This window comes from Lissotriton helveticus, chromosome 1_2 (assembly GCF_964261635.1).
Source record: "Lissotriton helveticus chromosome 1_2, aLisHel1.1, whole genome shotgun sequence".
Classification (NCBI taxonomy): Eukaryota; Metazoa; Chordata; class Amphibia; order Caudata; family Salamandridae; genus Lissotriton; species Lissotriton helveticus.
In genome coordinates this window covers 143822380-143845388 of record NC_136058.1, presented here as the reverse complement: position 1 = coordinate 143845388, position 23009 = coordinate 143822380, and the positions used below count along the sequence as shown (strand labels likewise).

Below are 23009 nucleotides of genomic sequence, written 5' to 3'. Positions count from 1 at the left end.
ACCTGTGGTAAATGCATGCATTGTAATAACTGATATTCAGGTTACTGATTAATACCAGTACGATTACAGTATTTACTATTATTCATTCTACTTCCAGACAACGGGAGACCTTCTGTACTATGCCACCATTTTCACTATATATAATTATTTCTAATTGCTCTCCCTTGATTCAATTCTCAAGTTTAGGTTTTCAATAGACACTTCCTTTCTCAGTGTGTAGTACTGTCAACTTGATGCTGTGCAAAGTAAGATATCTGTGTACAATACGTGTGACCTAGCACAGAGGTTGAACCAAACCAACACCCACCCCCCACGACTAGGGCCATCACACCGACCTTACGCCAATGTTGTACTAATGAGCGTCACGCAAGTAGGTCCCCAGAGGGTGCTGACAGAAATGCAGAATTATGCAACAATAAACAAACTGTAAATCAATATAAACAAGAGGAAAACCATGCTGATACAAAATAGATCTAGCCGCAAACTCAAGATCTAGCTGAATGGCAAGAAGTTGGTGGAAGTCTATCTAGACAACAGATTCAATCAACAAGCACAAAAGAACTATATAGAAAAAGGGCAGGTGCATTATCATTCGCATTCAGCACTCTAGCAAAAGAACTGGCATGTCTAATGGTTAAGCCACTACTAGCACTACTAGCTCCAGCAACACTAACTTATGGCAGCATAACTCAACATGGAACAGACTCTGCATTACTAAACAAACTGCGAGTATCCACCTATAAACGGACATTCCAGCTGACTAAAAGTGCATCACCAGCTCAGGTGAGGGTGGAATTTGGTTTAATAAATAAAGCAGTAGGAAGTATGTTTTTGACTGTAAAAAGCTGGTACAAAATAAAACTTAACCGAGAACAATGGAAACTCAACGAAACACTATGGATGAAAATTGAGAAAGATAAAGAATCATCTAATAACTTTTTTTTTTGAAAGACCTTTATTGCACATTACACATATACACAGCGGTGTGCCTACAACCCACTGGTAGGGCCGGCCGCAATCAGTGTACCATTCGAGATAGACGAGCTGAAAACAACATACTTCATTGATGCAAAGGCACAATTTGGAAAGGCACAGCTCATGAAGGCACGACAAAGGTTCTGAATGCAATAGTGACAGTACACCGGAGGACTACGGCCGTATCACCCTCATGTGATCTCGGTCTCATTTTCAAGGTTTTTGCAGAAACAAAGTCAAGCAACAACAAATCCCAACTACCCCCCAACCCCCCCTAGTCCTGGTCCTTGTGGGCAGTCCGAGTTCGTTAGGCACAGTGTCCAAGAGGCACTCAATCCCAAAAGCGGCAATAAGGTCATCTACAGGGAGTCATTGTGTAATTGTTCTGTCCAACCGGGCACACACAATAGCGGGGACTTGCAAGGCAGTTAGGCCACGCCAACCTTTCTTAGCGTATAGGGGACATGCAATTAGTTCCATAGCTCATGCCTACTACACAGGACAATCGCCCCTCCCTTACCTAGGTACCACTCATTCAGATTCACCGCCTCCCTCTAACAGGTCAGCACTCACACTCCTCTCACTATCAGTGTCAGCTAGGGACAGCATATAAAGTGTAAACGGAGCCCATACATCCCGTGGTCTCGACTTCTTTGGCAGTCCCTCATAGTAAGTGTTCAGTTGGTCCCTGCAGTAAGCCATGTCCGTCAGCCACTGCTGCACATCAGGCGCTTTCCTCCCTCCCCATCCCAAAGCAACTCTCCTCTTAGCCAATTGGAGCGCCAACACCACAAACCGCCTTGCCGTCGCTGGTACACCAGAAGCTATCCCCAAAAGACAGAGGCGCACATCTAGCGCAACTTCAGTCGACGTCATGACAGACAGCTTCTCAGTCACCTCCTTCCAGAAGCCATACACCCACGAGCATCCCCAGGCCAGGTGCACAAAATCAGCATCGTCAGCACCGCAACGGACACACTGAGCAGCAGCCCGAAGGCCAAATCGAAGCAGCTGAACCGGCGTGTAGTACCACTGATGCAGAAATTTATAATGCAGAAGGCGGAAATTGCCATTAATCACATATCCCCCAGTCATAGTACAACATTCGGTCCATTCGTCATCACTCAGCGGTTCTGGGAGGCTCCTATCCCATCTGGCCCTTGCTAGGACTGCGCCCCCTCCCTCATCTTCCTGCGCAGCCCTATATAATTTAGACAGCAATTTAGTCCTGTCCGTAGCGGTGTAAAGCAGTTGTAAGGCCCCAAGCGTTAATGGTTCCCCCGGGTATGTCGAAAACAGATCACGTACAGCAGCCCGAAGCCTAACGTAGACAAAGGTAGCCATACCAACACTAGTTGAGCGAGCTGTCATAGCCTGTAAGGATATAAACGATGCCCCGGGGAAGAGGTCCCCCATTGTTTGTAGTCCAGCTTCCCTTAGAACCTGTAATCCACCAATCTCACCTGATACTGAAATACCAGAGTGATAAAGCAGCGGCATAGCCGGCGCATATAACGGCAACCTGTCAGCTCGTCTACCCAGGTCCTCCCAGGCGGTCGCCGTGATTCGCACCGTGTCAATCTCCCCCTTCTCAAACACCGAATGGTCGTTAACGATCATGGCCCTCAGGGGACGTGGCAGTACAGCACTGGCCTCAAGCGCAACATGCGGGGTGTACGGTGGAGCGTTCATCCAGTAGATCGCAAAATGCGCTTGCGCGCAGAGATAATAGAGCTTTATGTCTGGTATGGCGAACCCCCCCAGTTCATATGGTTTGGTCAATACCTCCCACGTTACCCGCGGCTTCTTACCAGCCCAGGTGAGAGATATCAAAAGGGACCGCATCCTGGCAAAGAAATGCGACTTCAGCGGGACAGGAATGTTGACAAAAAGATAAAGAAATTTCGGCAGCACTACCATTTTAATCAGGGACACTCGATCCGCCAGGGTCAGTGGAAGACGAGTCCATCGCGCCACCTGATCCTCCAATTTAGAGATGGCAACGCCATTATTAGCCCTTATAACTTCTTGACAGTCCCTATGCACCCAGATGCCTAGATATCGAACCGATTCTGTTGCCCATTCCAGCGGGAATTCCAAGGGGATTTGATGAGTTGCGTCCGTGAGAGGCAACACCACAGATTTGTCCCAATTGATGGTCAGTCCGGAGTGGTGACCAAACGTAATGAATTCTCGGAGTATGCTTTCCAGATGGAGCACCGGGTCCCTGATGTTGAGGACCATGTCGTCGGCATACATTGACACGGCCAAAGACCTAAGTGGGAACTTTAGCGCCGCCTCCGCATACCTCTGCCGTAAGATACATGCCAAAGGTTCCATCATGATAGCAAAAAGCAAGGGTGAGAGAGGGCAACCCTGCCTCGTCCCCCTCTGAATCGGAAATGGGGAGGAAACATGACCGTTGACCCTAACTCTCGCTGTGGGCGCAGTATACAAAAGTGCAATCAGCGATATAAAAAAGAAAGGCACCCCCATCCGGCGCAGGATAGCCAGCATGTACTTCCATGCCACCGAATCGAAAGCCTTGGCGGCGTCCAGCATGACTGCCACCGCGGCCAGCTCCGGTTTAAGCAGGTGTAGCCCAGCAAACAGAGCCCTCAAATTGTGAGTGGTGGACCTGAGGGGAACAAATCCCGACTGATCAGGCAGCACCATGACTGGCAGAAGTAAACGCAATCTTGTGGCTAAAACTTTGGCAATTATCTTAACATCGGTGTTCATGAGCGAAAGGGGCAGATACGAATCACACTTGTTCGGGGGCTTCCCTGGTTTAGGCAATGCTACCAACAACGCCTCTCTCATTGTCGCCGGGAGCCGTCCGCATTCAAATGCCTCCTCCAAGACCAATGCCAATTGCGGGATCAGCAAATCTGCATATGCCTTATAGAATTCGGAGGGAAGGCCATCCGTGCCAGCCGCCTTCCCATTCGGGAGAGCAGCAATTGCGTCCCTAAATTCGGCCGCCGTGACAGGATGCATAAGGAATTCCTGCTGGCCCCTGGACAGCCATACCAAGGCGATGTCCTCTAGGTATCGATCCACTTCCTCCTCATCCGCCGTGTCTCTGTGCTCGTAGAGCTGCGCATAATGTTTTGCAAAGCAGGCGAGAATACCGTCCGCGCCAATCACTACGCCCCCCTGATCTTCAATCTCCTGCACTGTGCAGTGGCGTGCCCAGGGGTCCCTGACCCGATCCGCTAGCCCCTTTCCCGGCCTACCCCCTTCACCGTAATACCTAGCTGTAGCATGTTTGGACAGGAATTTCACCTCTTGCTCCGCCAAGTCGTTATATTCAGTGACTTTGGATCTAATGTCAGCCAGCAATGTGACCTCCGCACACACCTCCAGTCGCCTCTCCAAAACTAGCAACTCTCTCTCCAGCCTAGCCATGGAATCCCTTATAGACGTGAGCACCCCTGATCTTAGACCAATACACGCCCCCCTCACCGTCACCTTAAAGGCCTCCCACACTGTACTCATCGTGCATGAAAAACTCCTCGATTATCTGCCTCAGCCGCTCACTCAACACCTGATCAGTCAACACGCCAGGGGAAAGACGCCAAGTGAACGGAGCAGGAGCATGCGATGGTAGCTGCAGCACCAGTTTAACAGGCGCATGGTCAGAGATAGTACGAGGCAAATGTTCAACTCCCATCACCCAACCGCTCACATCACGAGTCACTAGCCAGTAATCCAATCGCGACCACGTATCATGCGCAGACGTGTAACACGTTCCCTCCCGCTTGCCCGGATACTTCAATCTCCAGATATCCAACAATTGCAGCCCACTCACACCCTCACATACCGCGTCCACCGCTTTCTTGCGCACATAGGGCCTGTCCTGTTTCTTGTCCAATTCGGCATCTAGCGTGACATTCCAATACCCTCCACACAGGATAGCCGATGGAGGAAGCATATAAAGTTTGTTCCAGAGTGTAACAAAGAAATCAGGATCATCGACATTCGGTCCATACACGTTGAGGAGAGTGATCAGCGTACCACATAATTTACCCTGTACAATGACATATCTACCATCCTGATCTATCTCCTCATGAAGTACTTCAAATGGGACATTTCTCTTTATTAGAATCATCACCCCTCGGGCATAGGAGGAGTAGGCCGTAGCCAGTCGTACCCCCGCCCACTGCTTGCCCACCAGTTCAGCCGCCTTACCCCGAAGGTGTGTTTCCTGAAGAAAAACCACCTGAGCGCCATGTCTATTCAAAAAAGCAAGCATTTGTCGTGTCTTTTGTGGCCTATTGAGACCCCTCACATTCCAAGTTACACACGTGAGTTTACCCCCCCTATCCATATCGCCAAATCTTCAAGCAACCCATCATCCAACATACCCCCGCCAACTCCCACCCGATGACCCAACACTCTATGTCCAGCGTCCTAGTAAGGACATGAGCTCCCCTACAACGAACACCGCACCCACTCCAGAAGCTCTGAACACCTCCCAAAGGTATCTCAGATCCCCCAGCTTTGACCAGGAAAAATAACGACCCCCCTGTAAACACCAAAAACCCATCCCCCATCCCTCCACCCACTTCAGCATACCCAATTCGCCAAAGCCATCCCATAACCCCCCCCCTTGCAACCCCCAACAATGCAAACAACTGTGCGTGGGGATCTCCCATATCTGGGGGCGTAGAGGCACTCCACCCCCGCCAGGAAGCTGACGAGAGTGTAGACCATTCTCAATAACAAAATCCTCAATCCCTCAATCCCAACCTCGTGGCCAAAGGAATAAACAATCAGCAATCCGAAATTCAAAAATCAGCACATTGCCATATGTCACCAAAAGTTGTGTGCAAGGCCAGTAGGAGCATTAATTGCAGCGGACAACACTATTAATGATCAGCGCAGCAGGCGTACATGCCCCCCCTGGGCACTATACATCTAGTCCGGCCTCCCACAGAGCCTACAGGAGACACAGCCCAGACAATGGCAAACACATCATCATCAGTAGAGCCATCACAGGTCTGAGCGTCCATCTCACTATAACAGCCATGGCGGCAGAGTAAGTCAGTCCAGGCATTGGGGCACCGTGAGAGGCGGCTTCAGCCACCAACTACCAAGCTGTGCATGTGTCTCAGTGCAGTACTGCTCAGTTATGCCCCTCCCGTAACAATTGCATGCAACAGTTAAGCAACTTCATCCTGCCGCTCATCCTCGCCATTGCGACGTTCATTCGGCTCTCTATTACGTTTTTTGAGTTTTTTGGCGTAATCCATGGCCGCCTTAGGGGAGGAAAAAATCTTATTATCCGCAGGGGGACCGATCCGAAGGCGGGCAGGATACAGCATGGCATATGTAATGTCCTCAGTACGCAGCAGTTGTTTTACCGCGGCAAATTCTTTGCGGGCAGTCTGCACCGCCATGGTGAAGTCAGGATAGAACTCAAGTTTGTTACCCTGATATTCTATGGAGCCCTTTTCCCTCGCAAGGCGTAGGATAGTATCTCGGTCCCTATAGTTCAGGACCCTGGCCACGATAGGTCGCGGCTGTGCCCTGGGCGGAGGACGCTTAGCCAGGGAGCGATGGGCTCGTTCCACTATGAAGACACGAGACAGTTGGTCAGCCCCAAATATGTCGATGAGCATACGTTCCATGTAGTCCTCCATTCTTCCAACATTCGTCGATTCTGGCAGGCCCGTGACGCGAATATTGTTCCTTCTTGACCTCCCTTCCAATTCCTCGTTTTTTGCCTGTATGACCGCCAACACTCTCTCCATGCTGAAAACTTTAGACGAGACCGTGGCCAGGCCATCTTCGGTGGCAGATACCCTTTGTTCCACTTCCCCCATCCGCTCGTTTTGGCGGTCAAATTGCGTTGCCATGTGGTCTAGGTGGTGATTAACTGACTCCATGGTGCCTTCAATGGATTGGAGTGTCTTTTGCATAGCCATCAGCGTAGACTCCAAATTCGGGGTGCCCCCAACTGCCCCCACCTGCTCAGAGTCCGTTGGCGCCTGGGTAGCCATAAGCACCGTTTTTTTCGCCTCGAAAGTGATTTTCGGTTGATTCCTCTCCGTCCTGCCCATGGTGGTAAGCAACGCAGTCCAGACGTAGGTGCAGTAATGCTAGGCAGGTATATCATGCAAGACGCCCTTATCAATCCCAGAGCATATACTAGCTGTCCCACAACAAGGCGCTGGCCTAGGCCTCCGCAGCAAACTCCAGCTCAGGACAGTTAGGCTCACCGCACCCGGCGGTGAAAGCGCGCCAAATCGACCCTGCCGCAGCTTCACAACTCTCAAGTTGAATGGCAGTCTAATAGTCCCCCAAGCGAGCAAGTGGATATATCGCTAGGGCCACAGACCGGGTTCTCTCTTCCTGACAGCCCTCACGCTGGCAATTGGGAGCACCAGACAGTTTCCACCCTCCAGAGTCAGTCCTCCAAATGGGATGGGGGCCCGGAGCCATAAAACGGCGGATGCGCTGCAGGCTCACAATCATCCAGCACAGCAGTACCACGCGCCCAGCTTCAGCCGAATGTCCGCTCCAGTGACTCTACCCCCAGAAAGCGTCGCCTGTCCAGCCGCTCTATTCAGAGCCACCGCGCCGCCACTCCACCTCGCTGCGGCCCCCCCCGTGCTCCCACCAGCCGCAGCTCGCGCGGCCCGGCGCCGCCTCCGCAGCCCCGGGCTTGCGTAGCGCCCCACTCACCGCCACCAGCAGGGTCGGGTCCAGGCCGGTCGTTGTCTTGGCGCCTCCTCAGATACAGGTCACCGGTTCCGCCACCTCAGTAATCGGGCGCCGCGTTGTCCAGGCGATAGAGTCACTAGCACAGGCAGCAGCGGGACGGCTTCTCCACAGGGGCCGATGACTCCGCCAGCGGAATCCCGGCGTTGGGCAGCTCGGTCCCGGGTACGCTCCACACAGCCGCCGAACTGGAGAAAAGCGTCTCAGCGAGCCCCCAGTGTGAGCGGGGGTCCGACAGCGTAGTTACAGGGCTCAGGAGTCGGATTGTGCAGGATAAATGAACGAATTTTAGATGGTCTTGGCAGAGCCTCACTCACGTGCGGCCATCTTGCCCGGCGCCCTCTAGCGCCCCCGTCATCTAATAACTTTCTCCATAAAGCCCTCCAAAACACCAAGCCAGAAGACCAGTGTGGAAAAAGTGTCAGTCCTTTTTAGAATTATCGCCAGCAAAATGGCAAAACTCCAATCACTTCTAGAAGATAAAACCGCATTCAGCAGACAAACACACGCATGGATGGTAATTAATAACTACGACTCATTAAAACAAGCACCCTACCTAAGCAACACGTTCTTTGTCTTTTACAAGAAACAACTGATGGCACTCCGGTTTGGTGACCTACCAACAACAGCAGATCTACCTAGCTGGAAATACAAAGGCCCCACAACATGTAGACTTTGTGGTCAAGCAAAATAGGAATTTATTCATCTGATTTGCATTTGCCCATAATTCTATTCAGCACAAGTCACTTTACTGAAGCCTGCCTTTAAAAAGAGGAAAATGGGGACATGTAGGGCTCCCATAACTCAGTGCCTTAATCCATTAGACACTCAACTGAACTGTAAACTGCTAAAGTTTTAAAACTATCATGAATTAGCCTTAAAAAGTGTATGAGTTAACAGGAAATATAAACAAACCTTTTCGTATCATACTGAAAGGCAATTTTAATCCTCATTTAGGGAAGTCACATGTGTCTAAAGTGTATTATTATGCCTATCAAAATATATATTTTTATGTAACATTGTTGCGGTTTTCATTAACCAAACAAAGTTTCTTCCTCTGCTGTACAATACAGTCCTCAATACAGTTCCTAGCATTTTTGGTTATTGTTTCAACAGAATATTGCTTGAAAGCTCACAATATAAACTGCTCTAATGATGACCCTTCAGTTATTTAGGAGTCAAACACCATTAACACTGTAGGCAGTTAGACTAATATTATTTGTCTAGTTAGAAGAGTCAGGCATTTTTTCCTGATTAAACCGTATTTGTCATTCTTTCAGTGGTCTATTGCCTTTTCATTAATATGTACAGGTTTGTTTCAAAATATTTTCCTTGCCACTGTGTGATTATGCTACTGAGCACATAGCAATATCTTCTAGCGTATTCCTTGCATGTAAAATAATAAACTATGCTTCTGTGAGAAATAATTCCTTTAGCACTTGTTATTTCCTGGGGAATAATGACCATTTCCCCTCTATTTATCTGGTTAGATATTCAAGTAAAGTCTCAATGAACTGTTTAACTGTCTTCTAAGTAGGGGCATTACTGGCCTGGCATTTAAAGGCACCATCTTCTAAGAACAGCATACATGCATCATGGGCTCATTTACGGAAAAAGTATCTTTCGCAGCATAAAAACTTCCTAAATTGAGAAACTTACCTGGTACGTAGAGGTAGAACATTATATCTCACCTGCTTGCCACAAAATGTGTTCCATAGCATCTACCTCTAGTTAACCCACAAACACCCAGGACATACATAATTGTGTTAACACCAATGCTGACAATACAGATGGCAGCACACGGAGCTGTGCTAAATATTTCTAGAATCCTATCCAGGCACATATGGATGTTTCAACAAGTCAGACCACGATTGAAAAAAGTCTCAACTAAAATTATTTTACTTACATTTAAGAACTTCAAATAGCAGGAGATCACAGATCTGCATACCACTTTTCATCCTTTCTAACCCAAATGCACAGGCAATGAAAAGTGACAGAACAGAGTGTAAAATTAGAATACTAGAAAATGTCCTTACTTCTATTTGATTTTTGTGAACACTTACATGTTAGATCATCCAGTAGTTGGCACCTCAGGTCAAAGTATTCCATACACTGGGATAAAAGTCTAAAAAAAGTAAAACAGAACAGGTTATTAACAGACACAGGTCTTACCTAATTTTTAAGTCAACATAAGAAAATGTTACACTTCATAAGATAACTATTTATCTAATACCACTATTATTTTTTTCTCATTCATCATACTTTGAAATAAGATTAAGCCCTCTAAAAATATTAACCCTGTGCGGGTGCTGTTGGTGCCATTCATGGGGAGAAAGAAATGCACTGCAATACCATCAGTATGCTCAGGCAGTGACACTGCTATGAGTGACAAGTTCTCCAGGATCTCAGTACTAGCGGGGAGTAAAAAGATCTTCCAAGGCTATTCTTGGAAAGCCTGCTTGCAGGTCGACAAATCTCAATAAGAATAGAATACACAACCAAAACATTGTTACTCACAATAAGCAACATCATTTATAATCTATTAATTTGAGATTCCTCATCTTCTAAAATGTTGTCAAAACTGGATCTCCATATTTGGATAATGAGGCAAGATTGTCAACCAAATATTCTTTCAAGATTGTATTACAGTGACCTCTAGTTCTAAAGCTTAAGTAAGGATGTGTACCCAGGAGCTGAAAGATTATAATGGATTTCACTGAGTGGACAAATGACAAAGATAATCATTCCTGTAGAAATGTCCCAACTACCGTTTTGTAAAATCGGGACACTTCTAAGCTGGTCCCCAAGGAAAAACCTTTTTTCATTCAGCATCGTAGTGAACACGTTTATTACCTTCAGTAAATCTCTTTCCGGTTGATACCCTAACCACAGACTCCTCACCTTTAAAATGTTCCCCAGGTGCTAGAATGGTTCTGGAATTATTTACAGCAGTGCTCCCACACGCTTCTAGGTGGTGAAGGCCGGCTCGGTATTGACCTCATTCAGCCCCAGAAGCAATAGTCACATATAGGTACCATCCCAGCACACTGACTTGAGTTCCTTGTTTGACACTTTCTGTGCCTGAGGACATGGAGCACAAAACAATTGGAGGTACTTGTGTGAAGATCCCTAACTTGGGATTTTTTTTTTTTATTAAGCTGACATTGCACAGAATAGGGGTGGAGGAGTAAAGCGATGAGGAATCTGCAGGAAGAGTGAGTATCAGAAAGCGTTACTTAGGTAAGTAGCATGTTCTTCTAAAGGATTCTTGTAACCACAGATTCTTCACCATTAGACTAGTTACCAATGCAGTATCGCCCCAAAGTGGAGGGTCTAAGGAGTGAACTCAGCCCAAAAAGTACTGCATGACAAAACTGGCAAAAAGTCTATTCCGTCGCACCTGGCTGTCAAGGCGGAGTGTTTTGTTATCATGTGCAGTCTGACAATTTCCAAAACAAGAACTCTGCGTGCCAAGCCCTTGGTCATTTCGGAAGCTGCTTCTTAACCAATGTTGGAAACTGCCCATTTTGACATGGTCACCCCTACTAATTGCCCTCATACTGATGCTTTTTGACTGAAAGCGCACTGGATCCCTGCTAACCAGGCCCCCAGTGCCAACAGCTCATTCCCTTAAAACAAGGTAAATGTCTTATTATAACCTAATTGGCAAGGACTTTAGCATCCCTGTAAGTCCCTAGTAACCTCAGAGGTGGCCCCTGAAAACCTACTGGTCCTCTAGTATACTGGCTGACTGGTATCACCCAGCCTGCTACCACAGACAAGTTTCTGACCCCCTGTAGGTGAGAGTCCATACTCTCAGGGGACAGTAACAATGCTTGCTCTGGAGGCAGGTGTTCACATCTCCTCCAGCAGGAAGGCTAGTAATTAACATGTCAAGGCCAGAGGCTTCAAAACCTGCCATGCTTGAAATTTGCCATAAGTTGGCAGGGTATGCTCAGACGTGAGTCCCTTGCTCACTTTGCCACTGGATTCAAGCAAGCCTGGCTAAAGACGGCTGTAATGCCAGAAACCGGTCCTAGGAAGCTTGAATCAGGTCCAGAGAAGGCATGGCTTGGCAGTTCGGGCTGGACTGTTCCCATGAGGCACAGGGTCAGACTGATTTGCATATGGCCATGTCTGAACTGGGGTGGCAGAGTGGGCTAAAGAACGGTGATGGATTAAACCCAGATCTGTTGACTGGGTGTGAGTGTTTGATTGGTTCAGATGTTCCGTCCATCACCACACCCTTTTGTACCGACATGCTTGAAATGCGACATCAGTTTTCCCCAGAACTGGGAAATGCAACCCCCTGCCCAGCATCCCATTTGGCACCAGAGCAGGTGGGAAATTAGTTAGTCAGAAGGCGTGTCACACTTTCTGGATAGGCACATTTCTAATGTGGGCCGCCTGAAGTGGACAGCTAAGGAAGGGTTTCACCATTTTGAATGTGGAGAAACTACGAGCCCTGGGTCAGGATTATGCCCATTCTCCACAGGACGTGTTCAGGTAGGGGGAGTAGGCACCATGGGGTAAGTGGCAGATTGGCTACTATCCTACTCTCACCTAAACATCCCTAAATTCAATATTTAGGGTTCCCACTGACAGCAGGAAATCAGATATGCCTACCTGTGAACAGAAGGAGGACAAATAAGAGCTGAAGACGTGAGAAAAGAGGTCCTGCACCGAAATGGCTGCTTGCACCATGACAATCACGGAGACACACTCGCACACTCGTCCAGAAGCTGGCCAGCCAGTCCCCCCCGCCCCCCTTTTTGGAGGACTATCCAGCACTTCAACAACAAAGCAGCATCCCCCTTGGGGTGAAAGAGCCACTCCACTGCAGTCACCAACCACACTGTCCGAACTCAGTTTGTTAACCACCGGATCCAGTGAGGAAGCATCTTGCCAGTAGGAGGTCACCGTGTTTCTTGGTGGTCAGACCTGTCTCTCCAGAGATTTTTGAGACGCTAGACCCTCCAGGAGCCTCATGCCACCAATACTCTGCGTACCGGTGCATTTGCTACAACCAAGGCTTGTTGAGTATCCAACCCAGACACCACCAACGCCAAAACCGACCTGCTGACGAGGGACTTCAAGATCACCCAGGCCTACACCGAGAGTGGCCCTGCTGTTATGTTTTCTTTACCTCTCTGGGTCACCCAAGTAAAGTGAGAGCCTACAACGCAAGTGACCTGACGGGCAAAACCCCTATGCACCTGAGCCCCACAGTCAGAGTTCAAGTAGACTGACTGTGTTCCCTTGTCTCAGGGACTTACAAGAGCCAGGCCACCCTTTGAGTTGTGCTGGATTTGTCCCCAAGTCCGTCCTTGCAGCCTTTCTTTCACAGGTACTTTGTAGTTGACTTTACAGTGAAGTTCTCAAGGCTTCCATTACGACAGCACCTCTGTACTCGGGCTCACCAGGGAAGGTACAACTGAACTACTGGTGGATTTTTGTACCCCTAAATGCTTCAAGTCCCCAAAGGCACCCTCAATAAATACGTGCACGTCTATGTATGCAGTGTATGTTTCTCCCACAGAATAATATTGCCGAGTTAGAGTCTCATGCCTCACAAACCGTTATTTGAGCATTTTCCTGTTTTACTGTGTAAATAATATCTCCAAAAGAACTTACCTGATTCCGATGATCTTGGTGTCTAAAATTATATAAAAATCTGTGTTATTTTTCAGAATTGGTCTTGAATTTCTTTTTGAGTGTGTCTCTCATTTATTGTCTCCGTGTGTACAACAAATGCTAAACACTCCCTTCTAATAAGCCTAAGCTGCTCGACCACACAACCAGAAACAGAGCAATTGGGATTTTTAAAGCAAGCCCCTGTAAACCAATAAGGGTCGTTTGGACTTTTTGCATGGTGTACCCCTACATTGGTACACTACATAAAAAAACAGCTTCCTACACCCAATGTTTAGTAAAATCTTAATACAGAGAACTATCCCCCTCAACAGAGTCCTTTTCTGCACTGCCTTACCTCCTCAGTCCCGGAGAAAGCCACAAAAAGTTGATCATTCCTCCTGTAAGGAAATAATCCATTAGTTGTGTAGGCTGCATAAGTAATGGGGCAACAATCCCCTCCTCAGTGGGAACCAAAAACCCCATTGTAGCGCTTGACACTCTCAGGTTAGCAAAGTAGAACAGTCCAAGGCCTAATCAGATGGTGTGGACAGGTAATCATAATTCACTGGCACGCATTAACACTCAAATGATTGCCCATGCTTTTTCTTTAGAGAGGGTAAAGAACATGTATTACACACACTACCTAATACAACAGTAATTTAGAAATATACATAACGTTCCACTCACTCCAGTTCTCTGCTTGGGGGGAGGACGGCATTTCTCAGACCCAGCTGGGCCAAAAGTCAAAATCATGGGCTCATTTTTCTACAGATGGCGAGCAATAGCCACTCGAAGCCTCGGGCCTCTAAGGCAACACACTTTGAAGGGAGCTGGTTGCCCTGGCTCATTGTACGAGCCTTTCTCCTTTCTTTTGTCCTCTGGTGCTTCTCTGCTCTAGTGTGGCCACAGAAATCTAGTTCTTCCCCCAGTTTGTCCTTAGCGGGTGTAAGGGGACCAGCTTCCCTGGTCTTGGAGAGCGCCCTACTAGTCCTTAGTCCAAGAGCACATCAGTAGGTTTCTCCCTCCAGTTGTCCATGGCTGCCACTGTCCAGTCCCAGTGTCCACTAACAACAAAAAAAGCACTCTCCCCTCTCCCTCCCCTTTTCAAGGGTTTTTAAGTGGGTGATGGACAATCCTAGGGTGACTACTCACCTCTCCACCCATTGCAATCCTCCTGCATAGCATGTTGGGACAACTCAAGATGGTACCATCCAGGACTCACTGGTCCCATCTCCTCTGGGGGCCTCTGCTCCAGACCCCGGTGACATCACTGTCCAGAGGTCTGGGCTCCCTACCTTTGTTCAGTGGCCTGGGCTGTCCCAACCCTGGTACAGTGTGGGCAGCTAATTAACTGCTGCAGATTTTCTTCCCTGTACCTTTCTCCTCAGGAGCTGAGTGAGGCACTGTTAATTGCGTCCTCTGTGTGGGGAGGCCTTTGTTCCTTCTACTGGAGAGAAATTACATAAACTTGCCCCAGCAAGGTGACAAAGGGCCTGGGGCTCAAAGCCTGAGTTGAGCCAGAGAAATAAGACAATTCTGGATGACCCATAAGGTGTACATAGATCTCTTCAGGACTTACATAATCCATCTAGGCACACATGGTTCATTTCAACCCATGTTGATATCTTGATGAACTTTGTAGGCCAAAGGGAAGCAAAATAATCAATCAGTAGATTTATAGAGCGCTACTTGTCACCCATGAGGGTATCCAGGCACTGCATTCTAAGGCACATTTCCCCATATAATAAGGTTGCACTGTTGACAGAACAGTAAACCACACTGACGTTCCCTATGAATGCAAACAAATATTATAAGGCCTACCCCAGGTCAATATCTAAAACTGCAGAGACCCATCTGCGCCAGATGACCTGTGTACAAATAAAGGGCTGCGCACAACAGGAGTCTCACACGTGCAGCCCTTTATTGTACATGTGTGTTCATGTGTAACCAGCCAAGTGCCTCTTGCCCTGGTCCTCAACACTAATTTGTCTAGAAAAAAGCTGCACTGAGAGAACCTGGGGCTCACTCATGTGAGGAGCTTGGTGATCACAATGAGGAGGATGGTTTGGAGACTCAGTACAGGCAATAGGAAGCCATACAGTGGCTTAAAGCGGTTAAACAGGCGGAACATGAAGACCACATTAAGATCAACCTCTGGCATCACTAACGGTTTAGAAGTGTGTCAAACCTTTAATAAACCACATCACAGGTGATTTAAAGAAGGATGGTTGACTGGGGGTGGTGGTGAGAAGGGGGTGTTAAGACATCTGAAAGCTTGGCTTATAAGGTGTCTGTGTTGCATATACACCAGACCACAACTCAATCTTATTAATAAAGACCCTGTGGGTGAAGTGTAGCCCTTGACTTCCACTCCAATAGGTATAAAACACTTAAACAGATAGGTTTACAAATGTATTTGGTAATTCACAAAGAAATCTTATTTTCAACAATAACTTAATTTCTAGTTCAGGCAATCAATCCTAAACAAGCTGCTCCTAATAGTGTGATGTTGCAGTGTAAATGACCAAGTGGATAAAAAGTACGCAAGTGCTATACAGAATGCAGCTATATTCATGTGACTAATGAAGATAACTGGATGTACCAACCAACAATCCATGTAGGATTGTTGAAATTCGAAGTCAAATTAAAAAACAGTCCACAGTAATAGTTGTCGGCGTTTTGACCCACAATACAAATTATTTAGATAAGAGTCCTCATCAGGAAAGAAGTATAGAAATGAGACATCTTAGAATGAAACAATCATATCAATTCAAATGCAGGCTTATGAGTGGTAATTATATTACCAAACCAAAAATAATATTTTTATTTTTTATTTCTATGCATCTTATGTTGACATACCAGAGAATTGTGAAAAGGAATCCCAAAATGAGAGATGTGTTTAATGGTCTTTAGAGAAACAACACGTCTGCATTGGCAAGCTATCAAGAGAAAGTATTTTGATAAATACCCTATGGAATTCAGGGCATTGTGTGTTGTCTGTTAAAATAGGTGGAGACTCCCTAGCTGAGGTAAATGACCAACACGTTCAAAAGATCTGTATGGTTCAGATTATCTCAAAAAAGTGAACTGGTCTGGTCTGGTACGGTGCTTCCACTGGGATAAATTCTATGGGAAGGGACAGTGGTGTGTGAAGCAATATTCCTAGGTTCCTGGGCATCGTGATGAAATTCTGCAAATTGTAGCAACTCTCCCAGTGGGGTGTCACTTCAAGACTGTCAAAATCTTAGCAAGATTAGTAGAGATCTTTCCAGTAGTAGCAATCAGTCATGCATCTACTACGAACAACTGTATGGAAAACATAAGCGGTATGACTGTGTTACTTTTAGATCCATTGCTTGAAAGGGGCAAAGAGCAAAACTATCACCGTAAAATATTAATTAGAAAGGCTCCACCACAAATTTTTCTTAGCACCTGGCATAAACAGACTGTGTAGAGTGAAGCCCTCAGGACAGAGATAGAGTGGAGTCAACGGTTGTCGCTCATTCTCCAAGCATGAAGATGCAAATTGCACAGGTTTTAGTGCGGAACCCTGCCCTGTTGCTGTGAAGGTAGATCCTCCCGAAGCGGTAACCTGATCAGTGGTAGGATTCTCATGCCCAGAAGTTCCAGGTACTACACTCTTCTGACCCAATCCATATCTACTGCGGTGACTTGCGCCAGGTCGTTCTTGATCTGTTCAGAACTCAGGGCAGAAGAGGTAGAAAGGAGTCATGTACTCAACTTTATCATAAATCTGTCTCCTAAAGAGGGTGTGTGTAGGAACTCCAATGTGCAGAACTTATGACAATGTGTATTCTCCATGGTGGTGAAAACATCTAGTTCGGGTTCTACCCACTGTCAGAAGATGTCCCGTGCCAATTTCGAATACAACCACTAATTATGATCCCCCAGGCATCGCCGGCTGAGCTTGGCCACACTGGTGTTTAAAGATCCCACCAGGTGATTCACCGTCAGGCATCTACACTGACAAACCAGCATATTTCTTTAGCACTGCACCTCTTGCCACAGGACCCATGATGCCACTCCATCCTGTTTCTTGCAGCATCACGTGGAGGTGGTGTTGTCTATTAGAACCTCCACCGGCCTTCCCTTGATGGACTGAAGAAAGTCCTTCATATCCAGGTGGATGCCCCGCAGTTCCAACAGGTTTGCATGAAACCAGGTTGCTGTCGAAGGCCAGAGTACTCTGAACTCCACCTCACCCACATAACCCCCCGCAGCAGTCCAGCAGGTGGCCTCAAAAAATCATAACAATGTTACTAGACATGCAGGTCTAATGATTTAAATAATCTACCCGTCCTAATTGTAATGTTCTAGACCCATAAACTGTTTTCAAAGTATGTGATCCTGGGCAAATATTTTAATTCATGGTGCCGCCATTTTCTTCATTTTCAAATATGAAAACACATTCCAATACACAAGTTCAACATGTCTGCTCTATGCTGCCCAAAAAGAGTATTTTCTCTGATGTGTTAGACAAAACCTTTGCTCCATGTAAAATACAAATCTAGCCACATATAGGATTTACAAGACCCTGAGATGCCTCATTAACAGCATTGTCATCAGTGCGGGGCAGGAATGTTTCTCAAATAATGGTTAAAAAGGAGCACTTTTAATAAATACAAAACACAAGTATGAAGTGGTAGCACACGGTCATCTGCAATCAGCATATTTTCCATTGAAATGACCACCACATTTCCCAAAGACATGCGGTTTTACTGATATAACTATACAGTGTAAAAACAATGTTTACAAATCGAGTTTCAACATATATTTGTCATTTGCACATCACAAAGTAAAGTGTTCTGATTTTTTTTGCTACTATTTAAATCTGTTTGAACCACACTTCTGAATTACAAAATAAAAATGTGCTTTCATAATTTGATATATTTTCAAATATATTTGTACCATTCATTAACAAGCTACATCTTCCAGCCTTTTGTTTCATAATAATTGTCAGACAGCTCACTTGACAAAGCGCTTTAAATGTACTAAGAGAAAGAAAGATAAACACCATTTTCCAGGATAAAATAAGCAGTAATTAGTAAAAAGACAAACTGACATCTGACCTCTGTACTTGAACTGGCAGCAAATTTGTCAAGATAAAAACAAGATTTAAAGGCATCTTTATTGCTCATTCATTTTCTGAATGACCTGAACACCTGTTCCTTTCCAGCTTAAGTTCATTCGCCAGGAAGGACCAGTGGGTCCTAAAAGTAGCTAGAGTAGAGCGTTCTCCCTGGTGACGTGTGAAGTCTCCCTGATCCCAGTCCATGGCTACAAAAGGACTGGGGAGGTTGCTGCAGGGGTGGCAGGGCCTGAATGTATGCCAGCCCTCTGATGTAACCTTGGGAGAAGCGGAACTGATGGGCAAACCAGCGGGAAGGAGTGGAGAGGCCCAAGGAACACCTGAGGCTATGCTTTCCTTGAAGAGATTGAGAGCAGTCTTGGCCTACTCGACAAATAGGTGGGAACCATCAAAAGGCATGTCCATAAGGGATGCCCGTCCATTCCAAGAAAATCTAGTGGATCACACCTATGCAAGTTGGCAGAGCCTCACACCCACGAATAGACCAGCCCTAGTTACAAATGTATCTGCATCCTGGTCACCCTGAATTGTATGAGCCTACGAGTCCTAAAACTCCTCTGCGACTGACGGTAAGATTGCGTTGATCAACCTCATCACCAAACTAGCCGAAGAGAACATTCACTTCTCAAATGCTTCAATCTTTTTTGACCCCCTGTCTGGAGAAATTGTGGGGAACAATTTAAGATATACTTTGCTGGTAGAAGCCTGGACCACCAAACTCTCGGGAGTAAGATGCTGCCTAAGACATTCTGTGTCGCCAGGCACCAGTCTGTGATGTCTGACCACCTGCCTATTCAGTGGTGGGCAACAGCAAGGCTTAGCCCAAGTGCTTATTAAAGTGTCAGCTTCATCAAACGGAAGTGTACAGGCTCAAATGAGGATGACACAAGGAGCAAAACCCCAGTAAGAACATTTATCTTGACTTCAACAGAAAGCAGCTGTAGGTCTAGAACCTCAACTGCATATTTAACCCAACAGCAAATGGAGCACACTTTTGTTGAGGGCACAAGGAGACAAACAAGCCTTTTATCAGGGAAGTATCAAGTGCACGGGCTTCTAGCAAATCCATGTATACCGTCATCGTATTGTGAGGGAAAATCGTCCTTATCGTCGTCAGGCAGTGGTAAACAACGGTCCGAATCAGAGCCAAAACGATGTGGGAGCCTTGAGGAAACCTCTGTGGAAGAGAAAGTGTTTTGCCTGAACTAGAAGGTACAGGTATCAGGAGCACTGGAGTGGATTCATAGCAAACCTCGATAGGGCTTGTAATGGATTTGGGGTGGGGACCAGTGTTGAAGGAACCAGCGCAGGTTTTGGAGCCGGCGCCTAAGTGCACCAAGTCAGTGTAGAACCTGAGGTGCAAGGGCCTCTGAAGATGCAGAGGGTGAACCCATTGGCTAAGTCCTGCCTGGAAGCACCAGTGGACCCTTGGGGCCTAAAGTAATGCCAGAGTGAGTCAGAAGGGTTCCAAAAATATGCAGCATGGCCTCTTAAAGCCCTTGATCTGCTATGGCCTGGGAAATTCAGGGCATAGTTTGACAGTTGTGGAATAAGCTCCTCAGTCTCGGTTCAGGAGTGAGATTGGGAGAGAGACGTCTTGATGGCCTTCCGAATTCTCTCTGGGCGGAGAGTGGCAGGATGGAGTCAAGTCAAGCTTAACTTTTATTGCTTCTACTTCAAGACATGCCCTTCGAACAGGACATGTGACAAGTCTGTGACTTCTTAGAGTGTTTGGTGATATATAGCTTCACTTTAGGGTCTCATATAGTCTTTGGGTGCATGAGGTCACACCTTGAAGTCTCGTCATGAGCCCGGAAACTAGAGGCAGAGCTCATGCGGCTCCATTATTGACATCAGTTTGACAGTTGCAGCCTGGTCTGAACCCTGCATTCTTCTGTGGGGACACTGTTCCCTTGCATATTGGAAAACCAACATTTAAGGGAACCATCAACTGACAAAAATGAAACAGAGCTCGAGATCCACATTTGAAGGCGTGGAAAGGAAAGAACTGATGTTGGTGCGTAGGAGAGGCACCAATATGCAGCGCTGTCATTTGTGGAGTGGAACTAGCTCTACATGGAACTGCACAATGCCACCTAGTGGTGCATAGGAGCACTGTGATGAAAACATACAGATCCACATCTTCAGATGAGGAATTTATAGTTAGAAGTATATAACAACACAGTATCATACTCAGGCAGAAAATAAAGTTACATAAGAATGCATATGAAGTCCCCTTATTCAGACATAATAATAAAAGTAAATGCTGCCTGAAATCCCCTAATCCTGGAGGAGTGTTCAATGTGGAGGGATACAGTATACATTTTGATCAAGGATTTTCAGGATTGGGAGAAGAAGAAAACATACCTTGATGAACAAAGGTGATGTCATAAAGGACTTAGTCTCCTAGTGGCACTCAATTACACATTAGTAATGATGGGGAAATTCATTTTCAAAGGAGGTGGAGCTGCTGTAACTCTTCACAAAGAATCATGGTTTGCTTCTACCCTTCTCAAATAGTAGGGGCCTGCAAAAGACCACGCTCGATCACAGACCCTGCTCTGAGGTCATGACAGTGAAACCAATTGATATGTAATTTTCTAAAGGGGTACAAACCCATAATCCTTGACAAAACAATAACATACAGTTTGATACAATAACACCACTTTTTTCCTAACTTCTTCAGAACCGATGGCCTGAGTCTACCAATCTGCGTAATGATCTAGCACAAGAGTAGAGACTCTCACTCCCATTGAGCAGTAGATAACCACCAGAGTCAAATGAGGCAGTCTATCTGGCTACAATCCTGTTTAAATAGTAAACATTAGCAAAACAGTGAATAAGTCTGTGTCCTGAAGAAATGTAACTATTCCTGCCAGTAGTGATGGGATGTGATTTAGTTTTGTATGCTGTGTAGAGGTTGCTGCCATTTGCTTTCTGGCAAAACCGACATTAGATCACGTTTATCGTTGTGTTACCTCAAAACATTACAATTATTATTCATTCAGTACTAAAATACAAACAGATAATACAATCAGCACAAACAAAACCATTTAATTTGACTGGCAAATATGTTAACTCATTAGATAATGGAACATAATTCAATCATTTATAAAATAAATATGAACCACACTTAGATTCAGCTAATTGCTCGCAAACCCACACTTTGCAGGATTTGTTGGTTTCGTCTAGATTGACCACAATTTCCCTGTTCTTACCATTAAGGGCTAATAAGGTAATACTTTTTGTACACCTATTGATGGTTTGCTTAAAAGAACTACATTTTCAGCATATTGTACTAATCTGTACTTCAGTCTCCCTATCATTGGAGAGTCGGACACCACGCTGCTAAGAGTATTGTTCAGGCACTGATGCTCATGAAGAGGACTCTACTATATTAGCATCAAGGATGGTACCCGGTGTTGTAAATTATTTTAGTTGGGTGCATTTTTCTTAAAGCTCTGATTAATGAAAGTTGATAAACTTGCCAAATCTGATGATTAACTGGCGGTACTCACTGTTCAAGCACATGTTAAATGCTTGACGACATTGTGCAACCCTTCAGTGGGTTGACCGGATCATGACTCAGCTGTTTATATTAATCTAAAAGTGTGGGGCAGGCACAGAATCCACACAAAAAGATTCTCCCATGTAGTCACAGAGTCTACATTTAGTATCATCAGTCAGATCGTACCATGGTGCTAGATCTTTTTTTGGAAACTTAAAGTGATGCATCATTTATTTGAGCTTTGCGTTCACAAAGTAATATTTTTTCAAAGTAAGATTATTTGTGATCAACACTGAATGTGCTGATGGCCATCAAAGAAGGAGATTGCTTAAATACAGTTGATTTGTCATTCAGAAGTGGAGTGATTCTTGGAGATTTATTACTTTTTATGCAGGTTATTAACTGTGGTGACCCTCCAATACCCATTCATATTCAGTGTTTCCAAAACAGATAAAAGGAGCTTTTCCCACAGGTTTCCGTTGTTTAGTCTAATTAGTTCAGTTTCCAACCATATGAGATGATTTAATGACAGAGCGGAGACATTAGTCAGTTTGTGGCAGTTTAGAGAAGCCACTTTACTTGACAGGGATTGCATCACCAGATGAAATTCCAGCCTTGGCTGAGCCTGCAATGCACAAATAGCTAGGCAGAATGTAACTGTAAAAGTTGCTGAAATCCAGATCAAGAAATTTTGAAGGTTTCCCTAAAATGGCATCAATCCCATATGTCAGGTAAGATAATACTTGCTTTTTATAACAATCGATATTGTCTCGAGAGAGGCCATGCAATTTCTTTAACAAGGTATTATAGGGAAACCCCAGTGAGCTTCCACTCTCAATGACAAAAGGTGATCACTGAAGTTGCCCTGGTCACCAAATAAAATTATTAAGCATCTGCAGTGGGTTGTTTTCTCTTTGTTCAGGAACTAATAACCAGATTTCTTTACTTTTCAGTTTTTTCTCTAAACTGACCCCAATTTCCCTGTTCTTACTATTAAGGGCTAATAATGTAATCATTTTTGTAGACCGATTGATGCTTTGCTTAAAATAACTA

The 23009-nt window shown here is 45.8% G+C and overlaps 1 protein-coding gene across 4 annotated transcripts in view; it reads right to left on the bottom strand.

The window, feature by feature from the left end:
• USP24 (ubiquitin specific peptidase 24) overlaps positions 1-23009 on the bottom strand; it is a 2099319-nt gene that overhangs the window by 1208209 nt on the left and 868101 nt on the right. For all 4 annotated transcript variants that reach the window (XM_078670143.1, XM_078670156.1, XM_078670149.1 and 1 more), the window contains exon 38: positions 9768-9829. In XM_078670143.1, the coding sequence (XP_078526269.1) occupies positions 9768-9829 (62 nt within the window). The remainder of the gene's footprint in view (positions 1-9767; positions 9830-23009) is intronic.